Genomic DNA, 24848 nt, shown 5'->3' on the forward strand with positions numbered 1-24848 from the left:
TCCTTTCTTCCTTTTGTAACACTTGCATACCTCCTGGTCTCATTTGGCCTGAGCATCCTCTCCGACTGCTGTCTAGCCTCCCCAAGAGAGAGTCCGGCACTCACAGGGTCCCTCGGTACCCCTCCTCCTCAGCTCCTCCTGCAGCTGCTTTGGCAGGCTCTGGAAGCCCATCTCCAGCTGCATGTTGCCTTCTCTCACATTGCCTCTAATGTTGATGGTTAATAATAACCCCCTTCAGTTATGCATTCATTTTTGTAAGCTCTTTTACAGGCATTATGCTATTAGATTAAAAGCAAGAGGTCTCTGGTGGTTTGGCGCTGCCTAGTGCACTGGTGAGCCTCCCTTCTATCAAGGATGCTGCCTGCAGGGCTCAGGCTCTGGCTGAGTGGGAGGGGGAACAAGCTAAGCTCTGAATTTTGGGGTCCATCCTTTTACAGGTGTGTAAACTGAGGCTCAGAGAGGTTATGAGAGAGCATGGGGTTGCACAGTGAGACCACAGAAATGCCGGGGTAAGAGTACATGATTCTAAAACTCAGCCCTATGCCTGGAGAGGGCTTCCCTTGTCTGGCCTCTGGGAAGGCCCTAGGGGTGGGCTCTGATTCAGACTTGCCATCCCAAGACCAGGATCACTGAATGTCTGGCCCCTGGGTTGGCAACCCCTGGCCTCTTGGGCCTTTGTGCTGTCTTTAAACAGAAGTGCCTGTTTACTGTATAGCTCCTGACCACTTAGGGCTTCCCTCATAGCTCAGTTGGTAAAGAATCCGCCTGCAATTCAGGAGACCCTGGTTCAATTCCTGGGTTGGGAAGATCCTCTGAAGAAGGGATAGGCTACCCTCTCAAGTATTCTTGGGCTTCCCTGGTGGCTTAGTTGGTAAAGAATCGAACTGAAATGCCTGCAGTGTGGGAGACCTGGGTTCAATCCCTGGGTTAGGAAAATCCCCTGGAGAAGGGAAAGGCCACCCACTCCAATATTCAGACTTGGAGAATCCCATGGACTGTGGAGACATTACTTTGCTGACAAAGATCCGTCTAGTCAAAGCTATGGTTTTTCCAGTAGTCATGTACGGATGTGAGAGTTGGACTTTACAGAAAGCTGAGCACCGAAGAATTGATGCTTTTGAACTGTGGTGTTGGAGAAGACTCTTGAGAGTCCCTTGGACTGCAAGGAGATCCAACCAGTCCACCCTAAAGGAAATCAGTCCTGAATATTCATTGGAAGGACTGATGTTGAAGCTGAAACTCCAATACTTTGGCCACCTGATGCGAAGAATTGACTCACTGGAAAAGACCCTGATTCTGGGAAAGATTGAAGGTAGGAGGAGAAGGGGAAGACAGAGGATGAGATGGTTGGATGGCATCACCTACTCAATGGACATGAGTTTGAACAAGCTCCGGGAGTTGGTGATAGACAGGGAAGCCTGGTGTGCTGCAGTCCAAGGGGTCGCAAAGAGTCGGACATGACTAAGCGACTGAACTGAACTGTATAGTCCAGGGAATGCAGAGTCAGACACGACTGAGCAACTTTTACTTTCCAGATCACTGGGGTCTTGCCCTGAGCTCTTCATTCTCGGCCAGGCCCTCCTTGCTGGTCCCTTCCTCTGCTGCCTTTTGTTCTTCGAGGCATTCCTGATTGCTGCTTTTCCAAATGGGGCAGTAACCAAGAAAGGGCTACTTGTTTGGGCTAATGTCAAGACCAGAGCTGGGTGGGTAGCTGCAGGCAGGCAGGTCAGGATAAGTATTGGCCAATGGCTTCCTCACTTACTGACTGTATCTTTGAAAGACTTGAATCCTTTCTCTAAGCTTCTGCTTCATCTCCGCTTTCACATGGTGGTTCTCCGACCCTCCCCAAATCCCTGCCCCAAAAGGTGGCTTTTCCTCAAGCAGGAGAGCAGGGTGAGTGGGCATCTCTTCTGGCTGTAGCATAAGGAGTGACTCTCCCCGAAATGAGAAGTACAGGGTGACAGATCCCCTAGTCTTCCTCCCTCCAGCAAGGTTGACAACATTCCTTAGTAGCAACAGCTCCCAGAACCTAGATCAGCTGTTTTAGCTTATTCTTTTGTACGCATATCTCTTCCTTTCTACAGTGACAGTAATAACTCTGCACATGGAAGCATCTTGCAGTTTACCAAGAACGCTCATGTGCAGGCCCAAGACAAGAGGGTGATCATCCCATTTGATAGATGTAGAAACTGAGGCACTAAGATTCCCCCGGCCTTCATGGTCAAGTGTCTGTTGAACACCTGGCCAGGTAACAGGGACTTCAGCCACTGGGCTGTGTTTCCCAGTCAGTTCAGTCTGTGACAGTCTCCTGCTGCCCAGGCCTGGGGGTCATGGGGATACTGGGGACTGCCCTTGCCTCCAAGTTTTCCCCAGGTGCCCAATGGCTCTTAGAGATGCTTGGCTGATCCTAGGACTGCTCCACTGTGGGATGCCCTGGGCATTCTCCCCACACCAGCTGGAGAGAGGGGCACATGGGTAGAGAGGGGCAGTGGTGGTTCCTTGCTGGAATCTCCTTACTTCTACGTTCTACCTCTCTCCAGCCCACCCTAGTTACTTGGATGGATTCCTGACTCCCAGACCAGTGCAAGACCAGGCCACAGCCTTTACAGCCCAGGTTGGAGGGAGGAGGGCTGTAATCACAGTGAAGTAGGTGAGGGCTGCATGCTCCTTCATTATGGAAACAGCTTTGCACTGTTGGCTGGTTGTAGACAATCTCCCGCAGGAGCTCATTGGAATAATTGTGGAAGGAACTTAGGATGTCTTCAGTTTGGCTTATTTTTCCCCTCAGAGCTCTCAGAGGGGATTGGAAGATTTTCAAAAAAATGTTTTCTAAAGCAATAAATTGGAGGTGCATGAATCTCCTTAAAGCTTTAGTTCAGTACGTAAAGAAGAAGCAGCTCTGAAACAAGCTCCAGGTGCATCTGAAGGGACCTCTTCAAAAGATGCCTCTGGCCCAGCCTCAGGAAGGCCTGGAAGCTTCCAAGAGCAGTGGCATCATCTTTTTTTTAAATTTTAATATTTATTTATTTTTCCATTATTTATTTGACTGCTCCGGGTCTCACCTGTAGCACGCAGCATCTTCAATCTTCATTGCAGTGTGTGGGATCTCCAGACAGGGCATGCTAAGACTTTAGTTGCAGCTTGTGAACTCTTAGTTGCGGCATGCAGGATCTAGTTCCCTGACCAGGGATCGAACCCAGGCCCCCCTGCATTGGGAGCACCGAATCTTAGCCACTGGACCACCAGGGAAGCCCCTAGCAGTGGCATCTTGTTTCTGAACAGTGCCACTGGCCAGCACTCTCTGGGCCATGATGCGGAGAGAGGCTCGGCTCAGGTCCATGGAGGGGAGAAGACACAGGGCCTCATCAGCGTATGCAGGCTGGGAGAGGCAGGGACACTGCCCTCTGCTTTCTGGTTCAACTGCGGGTGATGGGAGGATGCTCATCCTTGGTGCTCACTGGTAGCAGGAGGCCCTCAGGTTGAGGATCTGGGTGGCACGTGGAGGCCTCATTGCTGCTGCCTCCTACAGACAGTCCTCTGGTTTGTGTGTGACTTGGCCTTCAAGTCCTGTCATGTCCAGAGCCAGCGTGAGCGCGGTGTCTGCATGCAGCTGGCTTGCAGCTGGTTGGGAGCACAGTGCAGAGCAGGCATCCCAAAGTCTCAAAGGCTCTCTGAAATGACTGATACTGAATAGGGCCAGTTGTTTCAAGTTGCCAGCTGTGACCCACTAGTAAGCTGTGAGACCAGCATGTGCCAGGGTACCTCACCTGTAGCATGATACACAACCACTTTGTGACTTTATTTCAGTTTTTCTATATGCTGCATAAATATAGGTACTGGGTCATGATGTAAAATGTATTTCTTTTTTTTTTTTTTTTGGCCACTCCACGAGGCTTGTGGGATCTTAGTTCCCTGACCAAGGATCAAACCCATGCCCCCTGCAGTGGAAGCGTGGAGTCCTAACCCCTAGACCACTGGAAGTCCTAAAATGTATTTCTTGCTGTGAGTCACGATGAGAAAATAACAAAAGCTGCTTCTCTGAGTTGTCCCACAGTGACTTGGGGTCTGTGCTCAGCCGGCCTAGCTCCCTGTCCTTCAGCTCTCCTCCCTCAGCTACGCTACATTCTTCCCTCCTCCCATCTCCACCCGCATCTCTGTCCATCTTGGTCACCACCACTGCATCCTCCTGGCGAGTAGTTGTTGGGAGTGTTGGGAGGATGGGCTGTGGGGCCCCAGCTGAGGGGATGATCTCAGCTCTCCTCTTACCTGAGTATGGAGCCAGGTAGATGGTAGGTTCAGTGCTACCTGGCCCTCTACCCCATCCCACCTCACCTCACACACCCTGCATGGCCTGAGCTCATAGTCCAGAAGTCCTGCCTCTGGTCTTACCATTTTCCCTGCCTCTGTCCTAACCCCCCAAGTGCAGGTCCGAGCCTGGTGCAGATGAACAGGAAGTGGTGCAGGTGACAGGACTCTCCCTCCCCCACTCGCTGGCTCCCAGCACACACACCGCAAGTGCCCCCATCCAGATGGGAGGCTTCCTGGGTCCTTGGAGACAAGCCTGCCAGGACATGGTGGTTTCCTCCAGGCACTCCCGAGAGAGAGAAAAGGGTTTGTAGCTTAGAGTGTTTATTCCAACAACAGTGCATCACAGGTTTCTGGGATATGGGATGGTCCTTATATTTTCCAAACCAGAAAGAGGTATATGGAAACTTCTGAGTGTGTATAAACAAGACTGCTTGGGGAGAGAGAGTCTCTGCAGAGATAGGGGCTACAGAGATGAAGGAGATACAGATCCTGACCTCAAGCAGCTTACAGACGGTAGGGGAGGTCTGAGTGGAAGTGGAGAGTAAGCTGCTAGATAAGACATGGTCGGGGGACTTCCCTGGTGGTCTCGTGGTTATGACTCCATGTTCCACTGCAGGGGGCATGAGTTTGACCCCTGGTCAGGAACTAAGATCCTGCATGTCTTTTGGGACAGCCAAAAAAAGACCAGACATGGTCGGAAGGGCTGAGTGGCCATCCAACTATCCTTGTGAGGTGGGGTTCCCAAGAGAGCCCTGGGAAAGCTTTGGAGGAGGTGGAGCCATTTAGTCTGACTGTGAATGCTGACACGAGGAGAAGATGGGTCACTCATCCTATGAAAGCCAGGGAGTCAGTGCTTTACCCCGGCAGCCGTAACAGAGGGCTTGAAGGTGGGTGCTGAAGCAGTGTTCACGCCGAAGAACTTGGAAGTACTTGATGCTGCAGAGCAATTCAACATGGCCCTAGAGCATGTGTGGGGTGAAGGGAAACCAAGTATTGAAGAACCTTCATTTTGCTAAGTAGGAGACTATTTTGGCTAAGCTAGAATTTCACTTTTTGTCACTCTCAATTCACTGTTTTGTTTTGTTTTTTTTTAACCTGATGCATTCACTGTTCCAGAGAGAGCAAGAGATCATAGGAAAAGAATATCTTGCTAAGAGTTTAACAAATAGAGCAATGGTACTTGTAAAAGGAAAAGTACAGCTATCCTTGGTTTTTTGAAGGTTTGCTTTACACCTCTTCACTTCACTTCACTTTGATTTCACTAGTCAAAGAAATCTGAAGAGGATTTTCACTTTTATGAAAAACTAGGAAAAGTGCAAACAGCATTCAGCATTCATTTTGCAGCAAGTGTTAATAGAGGAAGCTCCTATCCTGAGCAGGGAGAGTGGCCCCGCCAAGCTTCTACCCAGGATCCCCACTCAGCATCAAGCCGCCATTGCTTTGAATTGTGTCTGTGAACATCTGTGCTTTATCTCCATTTATTTTGTGTGTCTGTTAGTAAGTGGAAGTGAAAGTCAGTCAATTGTGTCTGACTCTTTGCAACCCCGTGGACTATAGTCCATGGAATTCTCCAGGCCAGAAAACTGGAGCGGGTAGCCTTTCTCTTCTCCAGGAGATCTTCCCAACCCAGAAATTGAACCTAGGTCTCCTGCATTGCAGATGGAGTCTTTACCAGCTGAGCCACATGGGAAGCCCAAGAATACTGGAGTGGGTAGCCTTTCCCTTCTCCAGCAGATCTTCCCAACCCAGAAATCAAACCGGGGTCTCCTGCATTGCGGGCAGATTCTTTACCAACTGAGCTATCAGGGAAACAAGATGTGTCCTAAGGTGATTGCTTCTTCACTTTGTACCATTTCTGCTTACAAAAGCTTTCATGTGAACTCTCTGCTTTTGGATAGCGGGATACATCTGTATCTGTATTGCACAGAGATGCTTTGGGCTGCATTTACTTAATTCTGCCCAATACAGTTTCACTTCTTACTGTTGAGGCCAACAATTCTCAGAGTTGGTGGGGGTGGGAGTGGTTCCAGGACCAGCAGCATCACCTTAGAACTTGATAGAAGTACATATTTTCTGGCCCCTCCCCAGACCTCCTCAATCAGAAACTGGGGGAGGGAAGTGGACAGCAAATGGTTTTGTTTTCTCATTTTGACCTTGCCACGTAGCTTGTGGGATCTCATTTCCCCGACCAGGGATTGAACACAGGGCATGGCAGTGAAAGTATTAAATCCTAACCACTAGACCACCACCTGATGTGGAGAGCTGACTTATTGGAAAAGACCCCAGTGCTGGGAAAGACTGAAAGCAGGAGAAGGGGACGACAGAGGATGAGGTGGTTAGATGGCATCACCAATTCAATTGACATGAGTTTGAGCAAGCTCCGGGAGTTGGTGAAGGGCTCACAAAGAGTCAGACACAACTGAGCGCCTGAACAACAACAGACCACCAGGGAACTCCCTGGCGATTTATATGAATAATCACTGACCCTGCCCCCAAATGATGCAGACGCATGCTGAAGTTTGAGAACCCCCGTCGAGGCTCTGGCTTCTCCAGGTGTCACCCAGGGGCAGGGTGGAGTTCATGTTAGAAATTCAGAACCATGGACAGAGGAGCCTGGTGGGCTACAGTCCATGGGGTTGTAGAGTCAGACAAAGCTGAGTGACTAGCAGTTTCTCTTGTGTGGCTCAGTTTGTAAAGAATCTGCCTGCAATGCAGGAGATGCAGCAAACGTGAGCTCGATCCCTGGGTCAGAAACATGGCAACACACTCCAGGATTCTTACCTGGAGAATTCCATGGACAGAGGAGCCTGGTGGGCTACAGTCCATGGGGTTGCAGAGGGTTGGACATGACTGGTGACTGAGCACACACAGGCTTCACCTCCAACCTCCTGAATCATAATCTGCACTTGAGAAAGACACCCAGGTGCCTTCTGTGCACAGCAGGACCTTTTTCCTAAAGCCCCCAGTGCCTGCTAATTGGCCCCGCCCTCCTCCCAAGCACAGTGCTCCTTGAGCCTCATGGAATTCCTCAGGGTACCTGCCACAGATCCACATTTGGATCCCTCTGGAGCGCTTGTTAAAAAGGAAGGCTCCTGGGTCTCCTCTCAGACCCACCACATCAGATTTTGTATGGATGGGACCCAGGAATCTGCCTTTCTAACACGTGCCCTGGGCGAGGCAGTGGTGTGTTGATCGAAAATTTGTGCAACTGATGTCTATCATTCTCTCCTTTCCTCACATCCATCCAGCTAGTGCCTAGTACAGCCCACTCTGCTTTCTGAATCATCTATTGCAACTGGTTCTTCCTTTCATACTTCACAACCTCCACCCCTGACTCCCAGTCTTCATCATAGTTTATCTGGGCCATGGCGCCAGCCCTCAAACATAAGGTTTCCACAAAGTACAGGACCCTCATCCCCTGGGATACAAGGATGACAATGAGGGGGGCACTGTGGAGACTTGGGGGGAGCACTCCTGCCCCAAGGGGACACCTGCACACCTGCCATGGCCCAATGTATCTCTGGGGGCCCAGGCCCTCTGTCGCAGTAACTTCTCCCTCCTCTGGGAAGGTGGTGGGGGGAAGAGGCAGATCCCTGCAGGGAACCACAGCTTCACTCTGGTCTCCATCAATAGAAGAAAGTCTGCAGGGTGTCCTCCCTGAGCCTGGGGCACAGGTGCCCACTAGGGCCTCAGGATTGCCCTCCCACTGCATTGGTGTCAGTATGCCAGCCTCACCCTGTTTCACAGAATGAGTTAATCAGCATCACAGGAGCAGAGAGGCCTGGCTTTATTTCACTCTGGGGCTCTACCATGCTGCCCCTCAGTGGGAGGTTCTGCAGGCTCTGTTTGTTTGTTCTGGAAACTCTCGAGGGGGTGGGGAGATGAGCCACTAGCACTGAGTACCAAGTGCTAAGTGAGAGGGCCACATAGCGGCTGAGCAGGGAAGGGCTTCCTGGGGAGCAGGAGTGAGTGGGGCCCAGTCCTCTTGTTCTGAAGCACAGCCTCTCTGTGCCTCTTGGGGGACAGAAGGAGACTTCTTTCATAAGAGCCCAGGAAATAGTTTTTAAATAGAGGAAACCCTAGAAAAGCAGAAGTGGAAGTAATGTTCCATTTGATCTGAAAAGATAAAATCGCACCGATTTCAAAATCTAACAGCCATGGCTGCTTGACACTGCTCTTATGTAATTCTCATTTAATTTGCTCAGGCCTCTCTTCTGGATAGGAGGTGTTACCTTCACTTGACAGCTAAGAGACAGGCTCAGAGAGTAAACAGATTGCACAGGGGTGTGTGGTAGAGGCAGGATTTGAACCCAGGTCTTTGGCATTCCTGGGCCCACATTGTCTTTGGTGTTCCAGAGCTTGCCTGGTCTACATGTGCTGGGTGTGGAGGGTGTGGGTGGCGCCCAGAGAAGCATGTACAGGTGCCACATGTCTGGTAGCACCAGTATGCTGTTGGCCAGGTCACAAGGGGAGAGTTTTCCTACCCTGGTCTTGCTCAGCCCTGGCACGATCCCTATGGTGGCAGAGAAGGGAGCTCTCCCTGCAAGGAGTCACACTACAAGGGCTTTTAGCTGCTATTAACAAGGGGCCAATTGGCAAGCACATTTCCTGTAGCTTCCTGCCTGCCAGAGAAGGCTGTTAACTTGTGCATGTTTGTGTGTGTTAGCCGCTTGATTGTGTTAGACTCTGCGACCCTATGAACTTTGGCCTGCCAGGCTTCTCTATCCATGGAATTCTGTAGGCAAGAATACTGGAGTGGGTGGTCATTCCCTTCTCCAGAGGCTCTTTCCAACCCAGGGGTCGAACCTGGGTCTCCTGCTTTGCAGGCGAATTCTTTACTGTCTGAGCCACCAGGGAAGCCCTGCTAATCCCTAAGACGTGTCACAGCAGAGGAGGTCTGGGAAGACAACGTCAAATCCCTGACACTATCCTCCTGCCCCTGGATCTTGGACTCTAAGCCTGTCTGAGGGGACTCCTAGGCACTGGGTTTGAATCCCGCCCCCCGCCCCGAGCATACAACAGTCTGAGCCTTGCCCTACCCCTTCCACCAGGCACTAAGTGTTACAGGGCCCGGGAGAAGAGAATTCGCCCTCCAAGGTGGCAGCGGTCTGTGTGGCACGGTGGACTCATGCCCTCCGCCCAGTATGTCCTTGTTCAGCACCAGCAGAGTGCTGCCGCGTACCCCACCGTCAGTGAGAAGTCAGTGCATGCATCGATCGTGAAGCCATCGTTAGACACAGTGTAGGAGTGCTTGCTGGCTGTGGAGCCCCTTGAGGGAGAAGCTTGGAGTAAACAAACAGTCTTCAACATCAATTAGACTTGGCTTCCAGACGGGGAGGGGAGGAAAGCTCTTGCTGCAGCTCCTGCACATGTGTCTGCCTGGAGGGAACTAGCAAGCCAAGCCTCTGGACAGAAGACCTTTCACACACCTGGTCTCTGCCCAAATGGCATCCTCTGTGCCAACCAGTGAGTGGTAAAACCTTGATTACCCAGAACCTCCAATTATCCAGGATGCTCGTTACACTCTGTCGGTAGCACACAGGAGAAGAGCAAGAAAAGTTCTCTGACATTTGCTTAAAACAAAGCACTAAGAGACGGTCTGTCCCTGTCTCTGTCCAGAGTGCTGGAGAGCAGCCCAGATGCTCTGACTCTCAGAACTCAGCCTTGCAAGGATCTTATTCAGGGAGTAAGAGGCTCCCAGGGGCACAAACACAGACTTAGGCAATGGGGAAATGTTCATTCACCAGCTGTTTTTTGACTGGGCTGCTTGCTCTTCACTTGGCACTGTGCTGGAGATGGAGATGGACAAAGCACGCTCCCTGTTCTTGCAGGGTCGTGGCATGTCAGTTACCCTGGCTGATACTTAGTGACTGTTTACTTCACATCTGGATCCTCTCTAAGCATTTTCAAGTGTGCTTTTGTTTAACGTGGGTGACAGCCTTATGTTGTTGTTTAGTTGCTAGGTCATGTGACTCTTTGCAACCCCATGGACTGCAGCACGCCAGTCTCCGCTGTCCTTCACTATCTCCCGGAGTTTGCTCGCATTCGTGTCCCTCGAATCAGTGATGCTATTTAACCATTTCATCCTCTTCTGCAATCTTCTTTTGCCTTCAATTTTTCCCTTATGAGGCAGGTACTATTATTCTCTCCAGGTGAGGAAACCATGGCTCAGGGAAGTTAAATAACTTGGTCAAGGTCATGCTGCCTGGACAAAACCAGGATCCCAGCCCAGACAGTCTCTCTCCAGAAACCTAGCTGTTGAAGACAGTGCTTTGCATTAGAAGAGGGACCTATAGCTGGAGGGAGATTGAAAGCCACAGGAAAATTGTGGCTGAAGCACACAACTTTGGTTGGAGGGAAATTCCCTTGGGGTGGAGAGAATGGGGGTAAGGTAATGAGGCAGGATTTCCTAAGCCATGAATTCAGGCAATCAGCCTGGCTGTTGACGGCTCCGCCCCACACAGTGCAGCAGATGGGCAGCATCCTAGGATGGAAGTGCTAGATGAGTGTTTTCACCAAATTCTCTCATTAAGCTTCACCAGGAAGACCAGTGGTATTCAAACTAGCTCTGCATTCAGATCATCTGGAAGATTTCAAAGTACCTGAGTCCAGACCATACCCCATGCCAGTTAAGTCAGAATCTCTGATGGAGGGTTTGGGGCTTGATGATTTTTTTTTTAAGCTCCCCAATGATTCCAATGTGCAGGCAAGGTAGAATCACCGAGCTAAACCAGAACTTTCCAACAACATACATTCCATCCCTCAGGAAACTGTAACCTCCTTCCTTCTCCTCCCTATGTCAGTTGTATGTGTGTGTGTGCACGCATGCTTAGCTACATCAGGATGGGAAGAGCAATCAGCCCAGCCGTGAGAGCTGACAGTTGGCTGGGAGGGTGACAGAGGTGAGCTCTGTGGACTTGCCTCTTGGCCTCTTTTCCCACTGACCCTACTGGACCCTGGGCATGGTGCTCTGCTGTCCCACAAACTGCCCCTCCTGATTTCCTTGTCGCACACCTAGCGTTTTCATTTATAAATGAACCAAAGGCAACTGAAAACATATAGATAGCAAAACTGTGGGCCAGTTCCCAGAGTTCAAGTTTATTCCAAAGAATCATAGTGTAAGTAGACAGGAATAGGCCTGAGCTCTGGCCCCGTGTGCTCGGGAGCCTGTGGTCCTGCCTGGGTGGCCTACTTGACTTGGCTCCCCAGTACTGGACATGCTCACTCAAGTTCAATGACCTCAGCTTGGTAGCTTGAAATTGACCATGGTAGGAATATTTATACTATGAAAAAATTGGCACATGCTGGGAATTCCCTGGTGGTCCAGTGGTTAGGATTCAGGGCTTTTGACTGCTGAGGGTCTGGTCAGGGAACTAAGATCCCACTGTGTGTTAGTCTCTCGGTTGTGTCTGACTCTTTGAGACTCCATGGACTGTATGTAGCCTGCCAGGCTCCTCTGTCCATGGAATTCTCCAGGCAAGAACACCGGGATGGGTTGCCATCCCACTGTGTAGTACAACCAAAAAAAAAAAAAGAAAACCTTGGCAAATGCCACAAATCAGGGATGTTTCCCTCCGGGAAGTGGAGTGTTAAACCTTAGCCAGCTCATCACTTCCTTGTTGGTGCCCTCCCACCCCTCCCACTTCGCCTCCACCACCACCTGTAACTCATTTTGTTTTCTAGAAGCTGGTTTCCCTGGTGAGGCCCTCCCGTACTCATTCCCACCTAGTGCTTATCTTAAAAGCGTTTCTTCCTATTTTTCCAGTTTGTAAAGGAGGTCTGATTTCGCTGACAATGATCTTAAGTCTGAGCAGAAAGAGTTGTAAAGTTGGTAGCAGTGAGCTTAGGTTCTGACCACGGAGAGGATTTACAAAGGATTCACAAAGGAGCCATTCACACGTCCACCCCCACCTGGGAGAGGAGCTTTCAGGAGGCCATTCCTTTTCCATCCCACGTGTCCTTCACCCCTCACTTCCAGACTCTTGCTGTACACACAGCAGATGAGGCGGCTCTTCTCCATCCTCCAGCTGCAAGGGAGGGACCGGCAGACACTTAATGGGAGGTCACAGCAAAACTGCCATTGTTTCCTGAGGCCCTCCCAGAGCTTCTAACTGAAACAGTTGGAGGAGCAGCGGGGTGGGGGTGGGCGGGTGCAGGGACTTCAGTGGGGAAGGGGAGGGACACAGGAGAGAAAAAGGGGAAATCTGCCCTGGAAGACAAATTGCCAGGCTTGGGCCAGGCAATCTGAGTTACTTACTTGGCTGTCTGCAGAGCAGCCAGAAATAGGACTATGTTATTTCTTTATTTTTAATTTCTTATTTATTTATTTTGGACACAATCTCCAGCATGCGGGATCTTAGTTTCCTGACCAGGGATCGAACCCATGCCCCCTGCATTGGGAGCACAGAGTCTTGACCACTAGATCTCCAGGGAAGTCCCAACCGTGTTATTTCTGAAGAGAATCATTATGACCTGGCTTTGACTGCATATCAGATCTGGGCTGGAGAGTGCCTCTGGCAGGCAGCCGCACTAGAAGCCCACGGGCTCACCTTGCTGGCCAGCCTGTGATGAGGAGGAGGGAATCACAGTGGGGCTTTTCTCCTTCTATGTTTTTCTTTCCCCGGAACCCTGCCTTTAGGGAAACATAGTGTCTCAAGGTTCATTGGTGGATTCCTTAAAACACTGTGCTCCCCATCCTCTTGATAGGGTTGCCCGCCATGCTGTCTGCACCTTCTTGGGGAGCACCATCTGGTCCCTTCTGTGGGCCTCTGTAGCCTCATGAGGCAGAGGACCATTTAAAGATGAGAGATTGAGGTTCAGAGAGGTCAGGGGCCCACCTGAGGTTGCACAACTCCAAGTGGCAGATCTGAGGTCAGGGCCCGAATCTCTGCCCCGTCCTCTCCCGCAGATGGCCTGTCTTCACCAGAGGGCTTCGAACTGCCCGCACACAGCCTCCCCGAGGGACTCGGCCTGCAGGACTGGCGGGTGCGTGCGGTGCCACCTGTGCCGCCTGAGCCCGGGGCAGCTTCAGCCTTCTCCCTGTGCCGCGCCCGCCCCACACACCCAGGGCTCCGTCCAGCGCTGTGGGGCGGAGGAGGTTCAGTCACGGCCCCCACCCCGTCTTCTGAAGGGATAGCCCTGGCTGTCAGTGTCCCTCCTTGTTACAGGCACGATTCTCTGTCCCACCAGTTTACCATAGTTTGCCTGCTTGTGTCCTGTGGCATTTCAAGAGGGGCTGGAAGCTCGGTATCCTTGATCGTAGTTGTTGCAGGCTCCAGGCACCAGGAGCTGTGTCAGGGCTGAGGTGTGGGGTTGGCTCTGGCTGCCAGGCCAGCCTGGATTCTCGAGCATGAATGTGCCTGCAGCCCCCCACCCCCACCCCAGGGAGACTAAGATAGCCCCCATGTGCTGCCCACCAGTCTAAAGCCCAGGGCTGGGGCGCTGCCCTGCATCTTTACCCAGCATCCCAGGTCCCACTGAAGGAGGCATCAGGCTCCATACTCACTGCTCGGGATTCCTTGGGGATTGAGGCAGAGATGCTGAAAAAAATCCTGAAAATTCAGGCATTCTGGCTGGAAGGGTTATCTTCTGGATCAGAAGTGAGACTGCCAGCCATGTGTAAGTGTTGCTTACAGTGTTGATCCAGCCTGGGCAGCCCACAGGGCACCATGATTTGTGTCTAAGCTGCCAAGAAAACTGGCGGACTAGGGCCCTAGGCCACCAGGCTGGGGAGCCTCTGATCCCAATTCTGGAAGGGACCAGAGGGCCTCAGCTCCACCCGAAGTGGGAATCAGAAGTCCCACTGGCCTCTGCTGTGACTTCTGGAGCTCACTCAGTAACACTTGCCACTTCCCTGGGCCCAGACTCCTTCTCCTGTCAGCATCCTTTTAGACCAGAAGTGCCACACATATGAAGAATCATGCCGTGGAGGGACCATTTTTATCATCTTGCGTCTAGCTTGTGCCCCTGGCATGAAACAAGTTTGCCAGTCAATAGTGCCCATGATTACTGAAGAGAATTCAAGCTAACCTTGGAGAAGTAATTTTCTCTAAACACTGTCCATTCTGATGCTGCTATTATTGATTATTTTAAGCTTCCACAGACATAAGCAGGAGTCTGGGAGGGCGGTCTATGGTGGAAAGAGGGTTGGAGTCATCTCTCATTTTCTGGAATAATGAAAGTTGGAAACAACCTGAATGTCTTTAACAGTAGAAACATGAGCCAAAGCGTGATTGCTCCATTCTTTGGACCACCAAATGGCCATAATACTGTCACTGACTTGTAACCTGAAAAGATGTTTACAATGTGTCATCAAGAAAAACTATGTTATGCCATAGTATCTAGGAGGCCATTGTTGAAACATAGTTGTGAACACACATACATACACACACATACAAGTATAAAAAAGTTGGTAAGACCATATACCTCACATTAAGTAATTGGTTCTACATGGTGGAACATGGGTGATTTTATTTCTGCTCATCAATATTTTCTCATTTTCCAAATTGGATTATTGTGCTAAAGAACTAGTAACCTATCACAACCTTGGCCCACAGAGGCCTGGCCCTGACTAGCAAAAGTGCCCAGAGTGGGTCAGGTCAGAGGAAGGGTCCCAACTCTTGAAAGTCCTGAAGTTAGAGTTGTTTAATCAAATGGTGTTGATGGTGGGTCCACTGTGTGCCCAGCTCAGGTTGGTTTTGAGCCTGAAGGAACTTATGATCTAGTTCAGGAGGTAAAACGTTCATTCATTTATTTGTTCATTCATTCATCCAACAAATAGCTATTGAGCACCTGTGGGCACTGTGCCAGGTACTGTACTTACAGCATGAACATAGCCCCAGAGTGTGATATAAGATATGTTCTCCTGTCAAGTGGTACGGGAGTTTGAATGGGGACCAGAGGGAGAGACAGAGGAGGGGGCCTTTGAGCTGGAATATGAGGATCCACAAGACTCAGTGAATGGGGATGAGGGTATGCCCCCACGGGAGGGGTGGGCTGGGGCTCTTCTTCCTCTCCAGGTGTGCCAAAGTCCAAAGATCTGGCTTCTGTTAGCAGCATGATGCCAATGTACCATGTAGCCCTAGGGAGCTTATGTAACCTCTCTAAGCCTAAGTTTTACCACCCACAAAATGCAGATCATTTCATATCCTCTTCTTCACCATCCAGCCACATCCCTCTCTTCTTAGGATGCTTGGAGACTGAATGTTCTCCTTTGTGCTTTATCCAGAAACTCTCCATTTGCCTCTTGGGCTTATTGTTTGCTAGCTTGGCTAGGCCAGTTGATTCTGCCAGCTTTAATGCAGTCTGTTGGCCCCATTGCTTCTTCCTCTAAGCTGCTCAAATGACCTTCATGTTTAACCAGGGGAAAGAAATACAGTTAATCCCACGCTATCACTCTCCTCCAGCAGAGCCATTTGGAGAACACTGAAGACTCTGAAGAGGCCAACTCCGTGGGTGGTACTTGGAAATGACAGGCTGAGAACTCAGGGAGCACTGAAAACTCGGGGAGCACTGCTCTCTCTAGGCCTGGAGTCAGGCAGATTTGCTCTAAGGCTGGGCTGCAGCAGGTCTTCATGCCATGCCCAGCAAACCTCGGCAGGGGCATCTCAGGGAGACCCTCCTCCCCATCTCAGGAGCACTGGCCACTTTATAACCCTTGCTGCAGGATGGAGGAGTCATATAGTTCAGAGAGAGAGGTCGTTAGCAACCCCTAGTTCTTGCTTGAAGGCAGGCCAGGGTGAACAGACATCACTTAGGGGATGGTGGATGATGGGAAACCTGATTAGGTATTGAGAGTGAAACTTTCTGGCTCAACCAACTTAGCAGAATTCTTGCTAACATTGAACATGAGAGATGAACACAGAAGTGCAAAAGTCAGGCCTAGATGAAAAATCCAGGGGAGCTAGAGTAGAGTCAGAGAATCGTTGTCAGCATAGAGACTCTATGATTCAGTTTCCCTATCTGCCAAATGGGTCACTATGAAGGACCATCTAGTGCAGGGCCTCAAATATCAATTCTCAGAGTCAGCCTCTTTTCTGGGACCCATTTTATGAATAACAATGTGTTAACCTCCCTGGGCCTTGATTATCTCCTGTGTCACCTGGGATAGAATGGTAAATACTCTGTGAAATGATCTGAGTTTTTAAATAATTAATTAATTAATTTTAATTGGAGGATAATTTCTTTACAGTGCTGTGATTATTGCTATACATCAACGTGAATCATCCACGAGTGCACGTGTCTCCCCCTCCTGAACGCCCCCCCACCTCCCTCCCCACCCCATCCTTCTGTATTGTCCCAGAGCACCAGCTTTGAGTGCCCTGCTTCATGCCTCGAGCTTACTGATGACCTGACTTTTAAAAGAAAATTATTTATTTATTTATTATTGGCCGAGCCAGGTCTTTCATTGCTGTGTGCGGGCTTTCGCTAGTTGTGGTGAGTGCGGGCTGCTCTTCCTTGCAGTGCATGAGCTTCTCATTGCAATGGCTTCTCTTGTTGCAGAGCACAGGCTCTAGGGTGCAGGGGCTCAGTAGTTGTAGCTCGAGGGCTCTAGAGCACAAGCTCAGTAGTTTTGGCACATGGGGCTTAGTTGCTCCAAGGCATATGGAATCTTTCTGGACCAGAGATGGAACCTGTGTCCCCTGCCTTGGCAGGCAGATTCTTATCCCCTGTGCCACCAGGGCGGTCCATGAACTGACTTCTTAAGAGCCCAAGGCAAGAGGATTTTCTTATCTGGGCCATCAGGGGCAGAGAGAATGATGTCTGTCACACGTGCCCAGCTGCTGGCTGTGCTGTTGGCCATGGCTGTTACAAAGCTGGTATGCCAATACAGAGAAGGGGAAGCTTCCAAGTCATTAGTCCTTCTCTTCCCAGCCGTTGTTGGTAGGGCACTTGGGAGCTCACTGTGCGTGAAGAGAGACGAGGAATTCTACAGGCAGCCCCTTCCTTTGGCTCCCACTCCTGCAGCCCCCCCGCCCAGCAAGGAGCATAGGGGAGCAGGCTGCTAGCAACTGGCTAATGTGACATTAGCATGCGGATGTGCTCCAGAGAAAGCAGAAGCTGAGTGGGCATTGACAGCAGTTGATCTTGCTTTTCCTCCACTCTCAGGAACAGCGTCTGCTCACAACCTAGTGATCTGGAAACGCCTTATCTCTGCTTCTTTCCCTACCTGAGCCTCATGATTGCCTTGGGCTCTGGGTCCCTCCCCATCACCTCCTTCATGCCTCCTGTCCTCTCATCCATCACGTAGGTTCCTGTCTGTCAAACGGAGCCCCCCGGCAGCCCTCTAGCCAGTCTTGCTTGGGACCCAGCCCCAGCCATGACCCACCCTAGTAACTCCATGCCAGCTGCCCAGAACATGTTCTTGTGCCCACCATGTGTATGTGCCACCTATGGTGTTTGGCCCTGGGGATTCAAGGACAAAGAAAAGACTCTACACTTAGGAGGTTAAGAATTTCTCCTGTCTCCAGCACTAGACCCTTGGTCTAATTGATAGAGCCAGTCCCCAGGGAGCTCAGAGCCAGTCACCCCAGGGTACTAAAGGGAGAGCAAACTCCTGTGACCTGTGATCAGTGTTGTTTGATGTTACTATCCCCAAAAAGATTGTGACTTGCTGAAGGCTTAGATGATGGGGAACATTTTTTTTTAGCAATAAAGTATTTTAAAATTAAGGTACGTGTATATATTTTTAGACATAATGCTATTGCATATTTAATAGACTACAGGGTAGGGTAACAACTTTTATATGCGCTGGGAAACCAAAATATTCAGATGACTCCCTTTGTTGAGATATTCACTTTGTTGCAGTGGGCTGGAGCCAAACCCACAGTGTCTCTGAGGAATCACTGCACAGATATTCTCTTATTCACACTTAAACAACCATGTGAGGTATATACTGTTATTATCCTGATATGAAGTTCATTTTATTATTTTTTAATTAAAGTATAGTTTTAGGTATATAGTGAAGTGATTCAACTATACAAATATAATATATACTTTTTTCAGGTTTCTTACCCACATAGATTATTACAAGATATTGAATATAGTTTCCTATGCTATACAGTAAATCCTTGTTATTTTTTTATATACAGTGGTGTGGATCTGTTAATCCCATACTCCTAATTTATCGCTCCTCCACTCTGCCTTGGGAGTCCCAGGTGGCTTGGTAGTAAAGAATCCAGTGCTAATGCAGGAGACACAGGAGACTTGGGTTCGATACCTGGGTCAGGAAGATTCCCCTGGAGAAGGAAATGGCAACCCACTCTGGTATTCTTGACTGGAAAATCCCATGGACAGAGGAGCCCCGAGGGCTACAGTTCACGGGGTTGCAGAGTCAAACACAACTGAGCACACATACATGCACCCTGCCTTTCCCCTTGGACAACCATGCATTGCTTTACATGTCTGTGAGCCTGCTTCTGTTTTGTAAATAACTTAATTTGTATTATATTTTAGATTCCACACATAAATGATATATGGTATTTGTCTGTCTCTATCTGACTTACTTCACTCAGTATATTATTCTTTAGGTCCATCTGTGTTGCTACAAATGGCATTATTTCATTGTTTTTTTATGGCTGAGTAGTATTCCATCGTGTATATATATATATGTGTATATATATATATATACACACACACACACACACACACGACATCTTTATCCATTCTTCTGTTGATGGACACTTAAGTTGCATGCATGTCCTGGCTATTGTAAATAGTGCTACTATGAACATTATGGTGCATGTATCTTTTCAAATTAGAGTTTATGTCTTTTCCGTATATTTGACATGAAATTTAGTAATTTGCTTTAGGCACACAGCTGTTATGTGGCTGACCTGGGACTTGAACCAGAGACCAAGGGATCCTAAAGTTTAGGTGTGAGGAACTGTAAATGTTACCAAGTTTTAGTATAGCTTTAAAGAAAATGTGATAAAATTAGCCATTTTAAAATGTACAGTTCAGTGGCATTTGATACATTCACACTGCTCTGCAACTGTCAACTCTATCTAGTTCCAAAATACTTTATCACCCCAAAGGAGGCCCTGCACGGTCCCTCTCCAGTCCTTCCTTCCCCAGTCCCTGGCAACCACTAATCTACTTTCTGTCCCTGTGGTTTTGCTTGTTCTGGACATTTCATAAGAATAGAATCATGTACTCTGTGAGCTCTTATGTCTGACTTTTTTCGTTCAGCATAACGTTTTTCAGGTTCATCTATGTTGTAGCCTGTGTCAAGCTAATAGTCCGTGGTTTGTCTATACTGCTTTTTGTTTATCCATTCATCATCGGTGGACACTGGTGAATAATGCTGCTGTGGATACATGTACACAAGTGTTTTGAGTACCTGTTTGCAATTCGGTGAGTTCCACTCAGGAGTAGCATGGCTGGGATAAGTAGTAATCCTGTGTTTAATAGGATGCTTTCCTGCCTGTGGTTGTATCTCCCTGGTGGGTCCCAATGGCCCCTCACAGGGGGCCGGGTGCCAGGCGCTGAGCCCACATACAGTGAGTGAATCCATCATCCTTCTTCTCTGCCCGCGTGTCCCCGACCACCTAACCTGTCCCCTTCTCCCTGACAGACGTGCCCGTGGAGAAGCTGGCTGCCATGCCTGCCTTGCACCGCATCAACCTGCGCTTCAACCCGCTGAATGCCGAGGTGCGCGTCATCGCCCCACCCCTCATCAAGTTCGACATGCTCATGTCTCCAGAGGGCGCCCGGGCCCCCCCACCCTAGGCCTGCCCCCTCATGCCCACCCAGCAGGGGACGGAGGCCACCTGGCCCGGCGCCCCAGGGGAGGGAGTCCCATGGGCCTGTGTGAGGCCAAGCTTGGGGGGCTGGGGGCGGGCGGGCTGAGTAGCGCGTGGTGGGAGGGTGCGGCGGTCCCAGGTAGATAGCGTAGAGCGGCAGTGGGCCCTGGAGTACCTGGATGGAGGAGGCGAGGAGGGGCTTGGAGCCCAGGCAACCGGCACTCACAGCTTCTGTGCAAACCTGGGCAGGTCCTCTGAGCCGTGCAATTTGAGAAAGGGGGCATTGGCAGGGGCTTTTGCCTCCTTTTGGCTCCTTGAAGGCTTTTGGCAGAACACATACCTCCAAGTTACCTGCAAGTCGTCAGTACCTTCTGGGCCCATGGATGAGCATTGCTGCATACTTTCCGGGCCCTTGTGGGTTTGAGGCTTTGTTTCTAGTGCTGAGAGCCAGCAGCTGCCCTGAGAGTGACAGAAGACAACCTCCATCTATTAATTGTCTCCTGAGTACCGACCTGGATGAGGCCCTCCACTGTGCCCCGTCCTCAGCCCTCTGGGCCCCTGGATTGGCGCGAACCGGAACTAGGCTTCACGGGAAAGCTGCAGAGAGAGTGTGGCCCAGCGCTGAGGCGCGGCTGAGAAAGTTTGTGTAGGGGCCCAGGGACCGGCGGGGGCATATCCAGTAGGCCCTGTGCTTCCCCACGACTAAGAAGTCAGCGGGGCTGGAAGTCCAGGCTGCTGCATCCCTCCCCCGTGGTGACCGGGTCTGCCTGGCGTCGGTCCTGCTGCAGGAATGACGGCCCAGAGAGAAACACAGACATCTGCACCTGTGCCACGCTCAACACAGTCGCCCTCAGACAGTTGTCTGGCTGCCTTGTCATTGGTCCACGTGGGGGCAGAAGGCACCATGGACCCCTGGATTTGTGACCAGTTCCCAGGCCGCCACCACCCAGAGCCCTGATGACCTGGTCATCTCTAGGCCCTCGATCTGGAGTCTAGGGTGTGGCCAGGAAATTGTGTGACCAGCCACCTCTGTGTGCCCGGGACTGAGGGGTTTCCTGGGACGTGGGACTTTCAGCGCTAACACTGGGACAGCACTCAGCAAATGGGCAGCTTGTCCCTCCATGGGGCCTGGGGCTCTGGCTTCCTGACCACACCTGTGGTTTGGACAGCTGCTGACCCCTTGGTCCCCAGATATATCTACCTCCCACCTTCTCATCTGTGGAGCAAGCATACTCAGAGCCCAGAGCCCACCTGGCCTGGTCTACAGGAGACAGCTGAGGCCTCAGGAGTCTGCAGCAAGCCAGACTACCCGGACCCTACATCTGTGGACTAGTGGCCCTCTTCCTGTCCTGAGGTTAGGCTGTTCACAGCTCAGACCACTGCTCAGAGCACTAACCCTTTCTCAGAACGCTCCCGGGCCCATTCCTCCTCCCCGGCTCCACGGCCTGCCCCTGCCCAGGCCTTCGGTCTCGGCAAGAGGCTGACTGGTTGGGCCACTGTTGGCCCATTGATGAATGATCGATGTTCGCTGTGCTCATCTTTCAAGGCCTGGTTGGTGAAGCTCTGGGAGAAAGTGTTTTCAGGTTGAGGAGACTAAAATGGGATCTTCTAGGGCTTTGGAGTTCAGCTGTGGATGGTGGGGATGAGTGAGCCTGTAGTCCAGCCCAGGCTGGTTGGGATACCCTAGACTGTGTCCTGGAGTGGGGTTTTTCCTTGTCAAAGAAGGGGTGCACTTTTCCAATATGCAGGAATACACTGTATAGCCAGAGCCTTGCAGCTCAAGTGTGGTCTGTGGGCCTGCAGAGTTGGCATCCATGGGAGCTCGATAGAAATGCAGAATCCCAGGCCCTATTCTAGACTTCTGGAACCAGAAACTGCATTTCAGAAGAGCTGATTCCCACAAGTCGGGGCCTGGGGCGATCCTAGGGACATTTTCAGAGAAGAGGGTGAAGGTTCTCGGCTCTCCCTCTGCACCATTGATGGAGTCTAAGTCTGTTCATGTCCCCCTAAACCAGTCCCCAGAGACCCTGGCCCCTTCTATCTTTCCAGAGGCTGTGTGGTGCTCCCAGTGAAGGGACTGACCCAAAGCCACCAAGAGAGGAGAGCTGGCTTTGCCTGGCCTTCCTGGGTAACTTCTACTGCTTCCCCAGGTTGTCACCTAAAGCCCTTAGATGGGGTGGCTTCTGGAAGCTGTTTTCTACTCTGCTTGGAGAGTTTGCCCATGCCTGCTGGGAAAGCTTGGGCACTCAGAGAAGGCCCCAAATCAAAGCCCACTGTGTGAGTGAACCCTTCGCTTCAGTCTGCAATAAAGAATGCATTGGTTTCATCTGCCTGTTGGTGTTTGATTCATTCTCATGGCACAGATCTCACATGGCCTGGGTGGTGACCCCATCCATCGGCAAAGAGGAGGGGCTGCCCCTTTGGTTGAAATTATGGGGTAAAGCAGCTTGACCCGAGTGTGGCTTGGAATATTCACAGTGGGCGGAGGCACAGCCAGGCAGAGTTGATGCCTGCCCTGACGCTGTGCGGCTGCAGAGGTCTAAACATCAGTCTGGGGGGACCTGGTACCCGCAGAAGGATGAAGGGGCCCACTGTCCCCGCCTTGCCATCTCTCCCTGACTGATGCCAGAAATTACACCCTTAGTGGTTCATTTCTCAGGGTCCAAAGTTCTCAAGGAGGGGTCTCAGGACCAGCCGGGGAGCTGGTTAGAGATCTCACTCCAACTCCACAGCTACAGAATCAGATGCTCTGGAGGTGGAGCCCAGCACGCCACTTTAGTAATCTTTAACTCCAGCTGTTCTGATGCACGTGAGAAACTGCTCCTGGCTTTGAGGTTTAAGTCAGTTTTTGTTTCTAAATCTGGGAGATCAGCCCAAGTTTGCCTTGAGTTTTAGGCCAGCCTTGCCATCACTTTTGTTTTACAAACACATATAGAGCTTAGGGCACACCAGGCAGTGTCTAAGCACATGATGGATATTAACTCATTTAATCTACCAACAAGTGCAGTGAGTTCTGTGCATTGGGCAAATTCCTTTCCTCTCTCTGGACCCTGTTTGCTGTCTGTAAAGAGAAGGGGCTGTAAGGAGATCCCCAAGAGACTTTCTAGAACTCACCCTGTCTGTGGTTCTGGGGGGCTTCACTATAGCTGTGTCTTTTGGATCAGCCTGGACTCAGGCTGCCACGCACCCCACCCCAAAGGTCAAACAGAAGACTCCCCTGACTCCATTTCTTCTTGCTGAATGCTGGTTCACCAAAAATATCACAGGCTGAGAGCTGTTGGCCAGACAGAACCGAAACAGCTCTTCTCCGGGTTAGGGAGATCTTTACCATGCCTTCCCAGTGTGCCAGTGTAGGGAGGGCACAGTCATGAGAAGGAGATTTCCGAGTCTGGTTTCAGGTGGGGCTTTCTGTGCAGGGAAGGATGCCTTGACTAGGATAGCATAAAGATCGTGATAGAGTTTAGGATCGGTGGACACAACAAGGAGACGTTTTGAGGCGAGGAGTTCAATGATTCTTAAGATGTAAGCTCTTAAAGACTTAAATGTAAGACCAGAAAACTATAAAGACTATAAAAACTATAAAGACTATAAAACTCTTAGAGGAAAACATAGAACACTCAATGACAAAGCAATATCTTCTATGACCCACCTCCTAGAGTAATGGAAATAAAAACAAAAATAAACAAGTGGAACCTAATTAAACTTAAAAGCTTTGGGACAGTAAAGGAAACTACAAATAAGGTGAAAAGACAACCCTCAGAATGGGAGAAACTGACCAAGAATTTCCAAAATATAAAGCAGTTCATACAACTCAATACCAGAAAAACAAACAACCCAATCAAAAAGTGGGAAAAAGACCTAAACACATTTCTCCAAAGAAGACATACAGATGGCTAACAAACACATGAAAAGATGCTCAACATCACTCATTAGAGAAATCCAAATCAAAACTACAATGAGATATCACCCTGCACCAGTCAGAATGGCCCATCATCAAAAAGTCTACAAACAATAAATGCTGGAGAGGGTGTGGAACAAGGGAACCCTCTTGCATTGCTGTATCAATGTAAATTGATACAGCCACTATGGAAGACAGTATGGAGATTCCTTAAAAAACTAGGAATAAAATCACCATATGACCCAGCAATCCCACTCCTAGATATATACTTTGAGAAAACCATAATTGAAAAAGACACATGTACCCCAACGTTCATTGCAGTGCTATTTACAATAGCTAGGACATGAAAGCAACATAGATGTCCATCAACAGATGAATGGATAAAGAAGCTGTGGTACATATACACAATGGAATACTCAGTTCAGTTCAGTTCAGTCGTTCAGTCGTGTCCGACTCTGCGACTCCATGAATTGCAGCACGCCAGGCCTCCCTGTCCATCACCAACTCCCGGAGTTTACTCCAACTCATGTCCATCGAGTTGGTGTATCACTCAGCCATAAAAGGGAACACATTTGAGTCAGTTCTAATGAGGTGGACAAACCTAGAGCCTATTACACAGAGTAAAGTAAGTCAGAAATGTAACTATCATATGTTCTCGCATATATATGGAATCTAGAAAGTTGGTACTGGTGAATTACTTTTCAGGGCAGCAATGGAGAAACAGACATAGAAAACAGACCTAAGGACACAGGGAGGGGAGGAGGAAGAGGGTGAGATGTATGGAGAGAGAAACATGGAAATTTACAATACCATGTACAAAATAGATAGCGGGAATTTGCTGTATAGCTCAGGGAATTCAAACAGGAACTCTGCGACAATCTAGAAGGGTGGGATGGAGA

At 50.0% G+C, this 24848-nt stretch overlaps 1 protein-coding gene across 4 annotated transcripts in view; it reads left to right on the plus strand.

The window, feature by feature from the left end:
* LRRC20 (leucine rich repeat containing 20) overlaps positions 1-22377 on the plus strand; it is a 74638-nt gene extending 52261 nt beyond the window's left edge. For all 4 annotated transcript variants that reach the window (XM_043476713.1, XM_043476715.1, XM_043476712.1 and 1 more), the window contains one exon: positions 19883-22377. In XM_043476713.1, the coding sequence (XP_043332648.1) occupies positions 19883-20037 (155 nt within the window). In that variant the 3' untranslated portion in view covers positions 20038-22377. The remainder of the gene's footprint in view (positions 1-19882) is intronic.
* Positions 22378-24848: the final 2471 nt, after the last annotated feature.

The sequence above is a fragment of the Cervus canadensis genome, chromosome 8, assembly GCF_019320065.1.
Source record: "Cervus canadensis isolate Bull #8, Minnesota chromosome 8, ASM1932006v1, whole genome shotgun sequence".
Taxonomy (NCBI): Eukaryota; Metazoa; Chordata; class Mammalia; order Artiodactyla; family Cervidae; genus Cervus; species Cervus canadensis.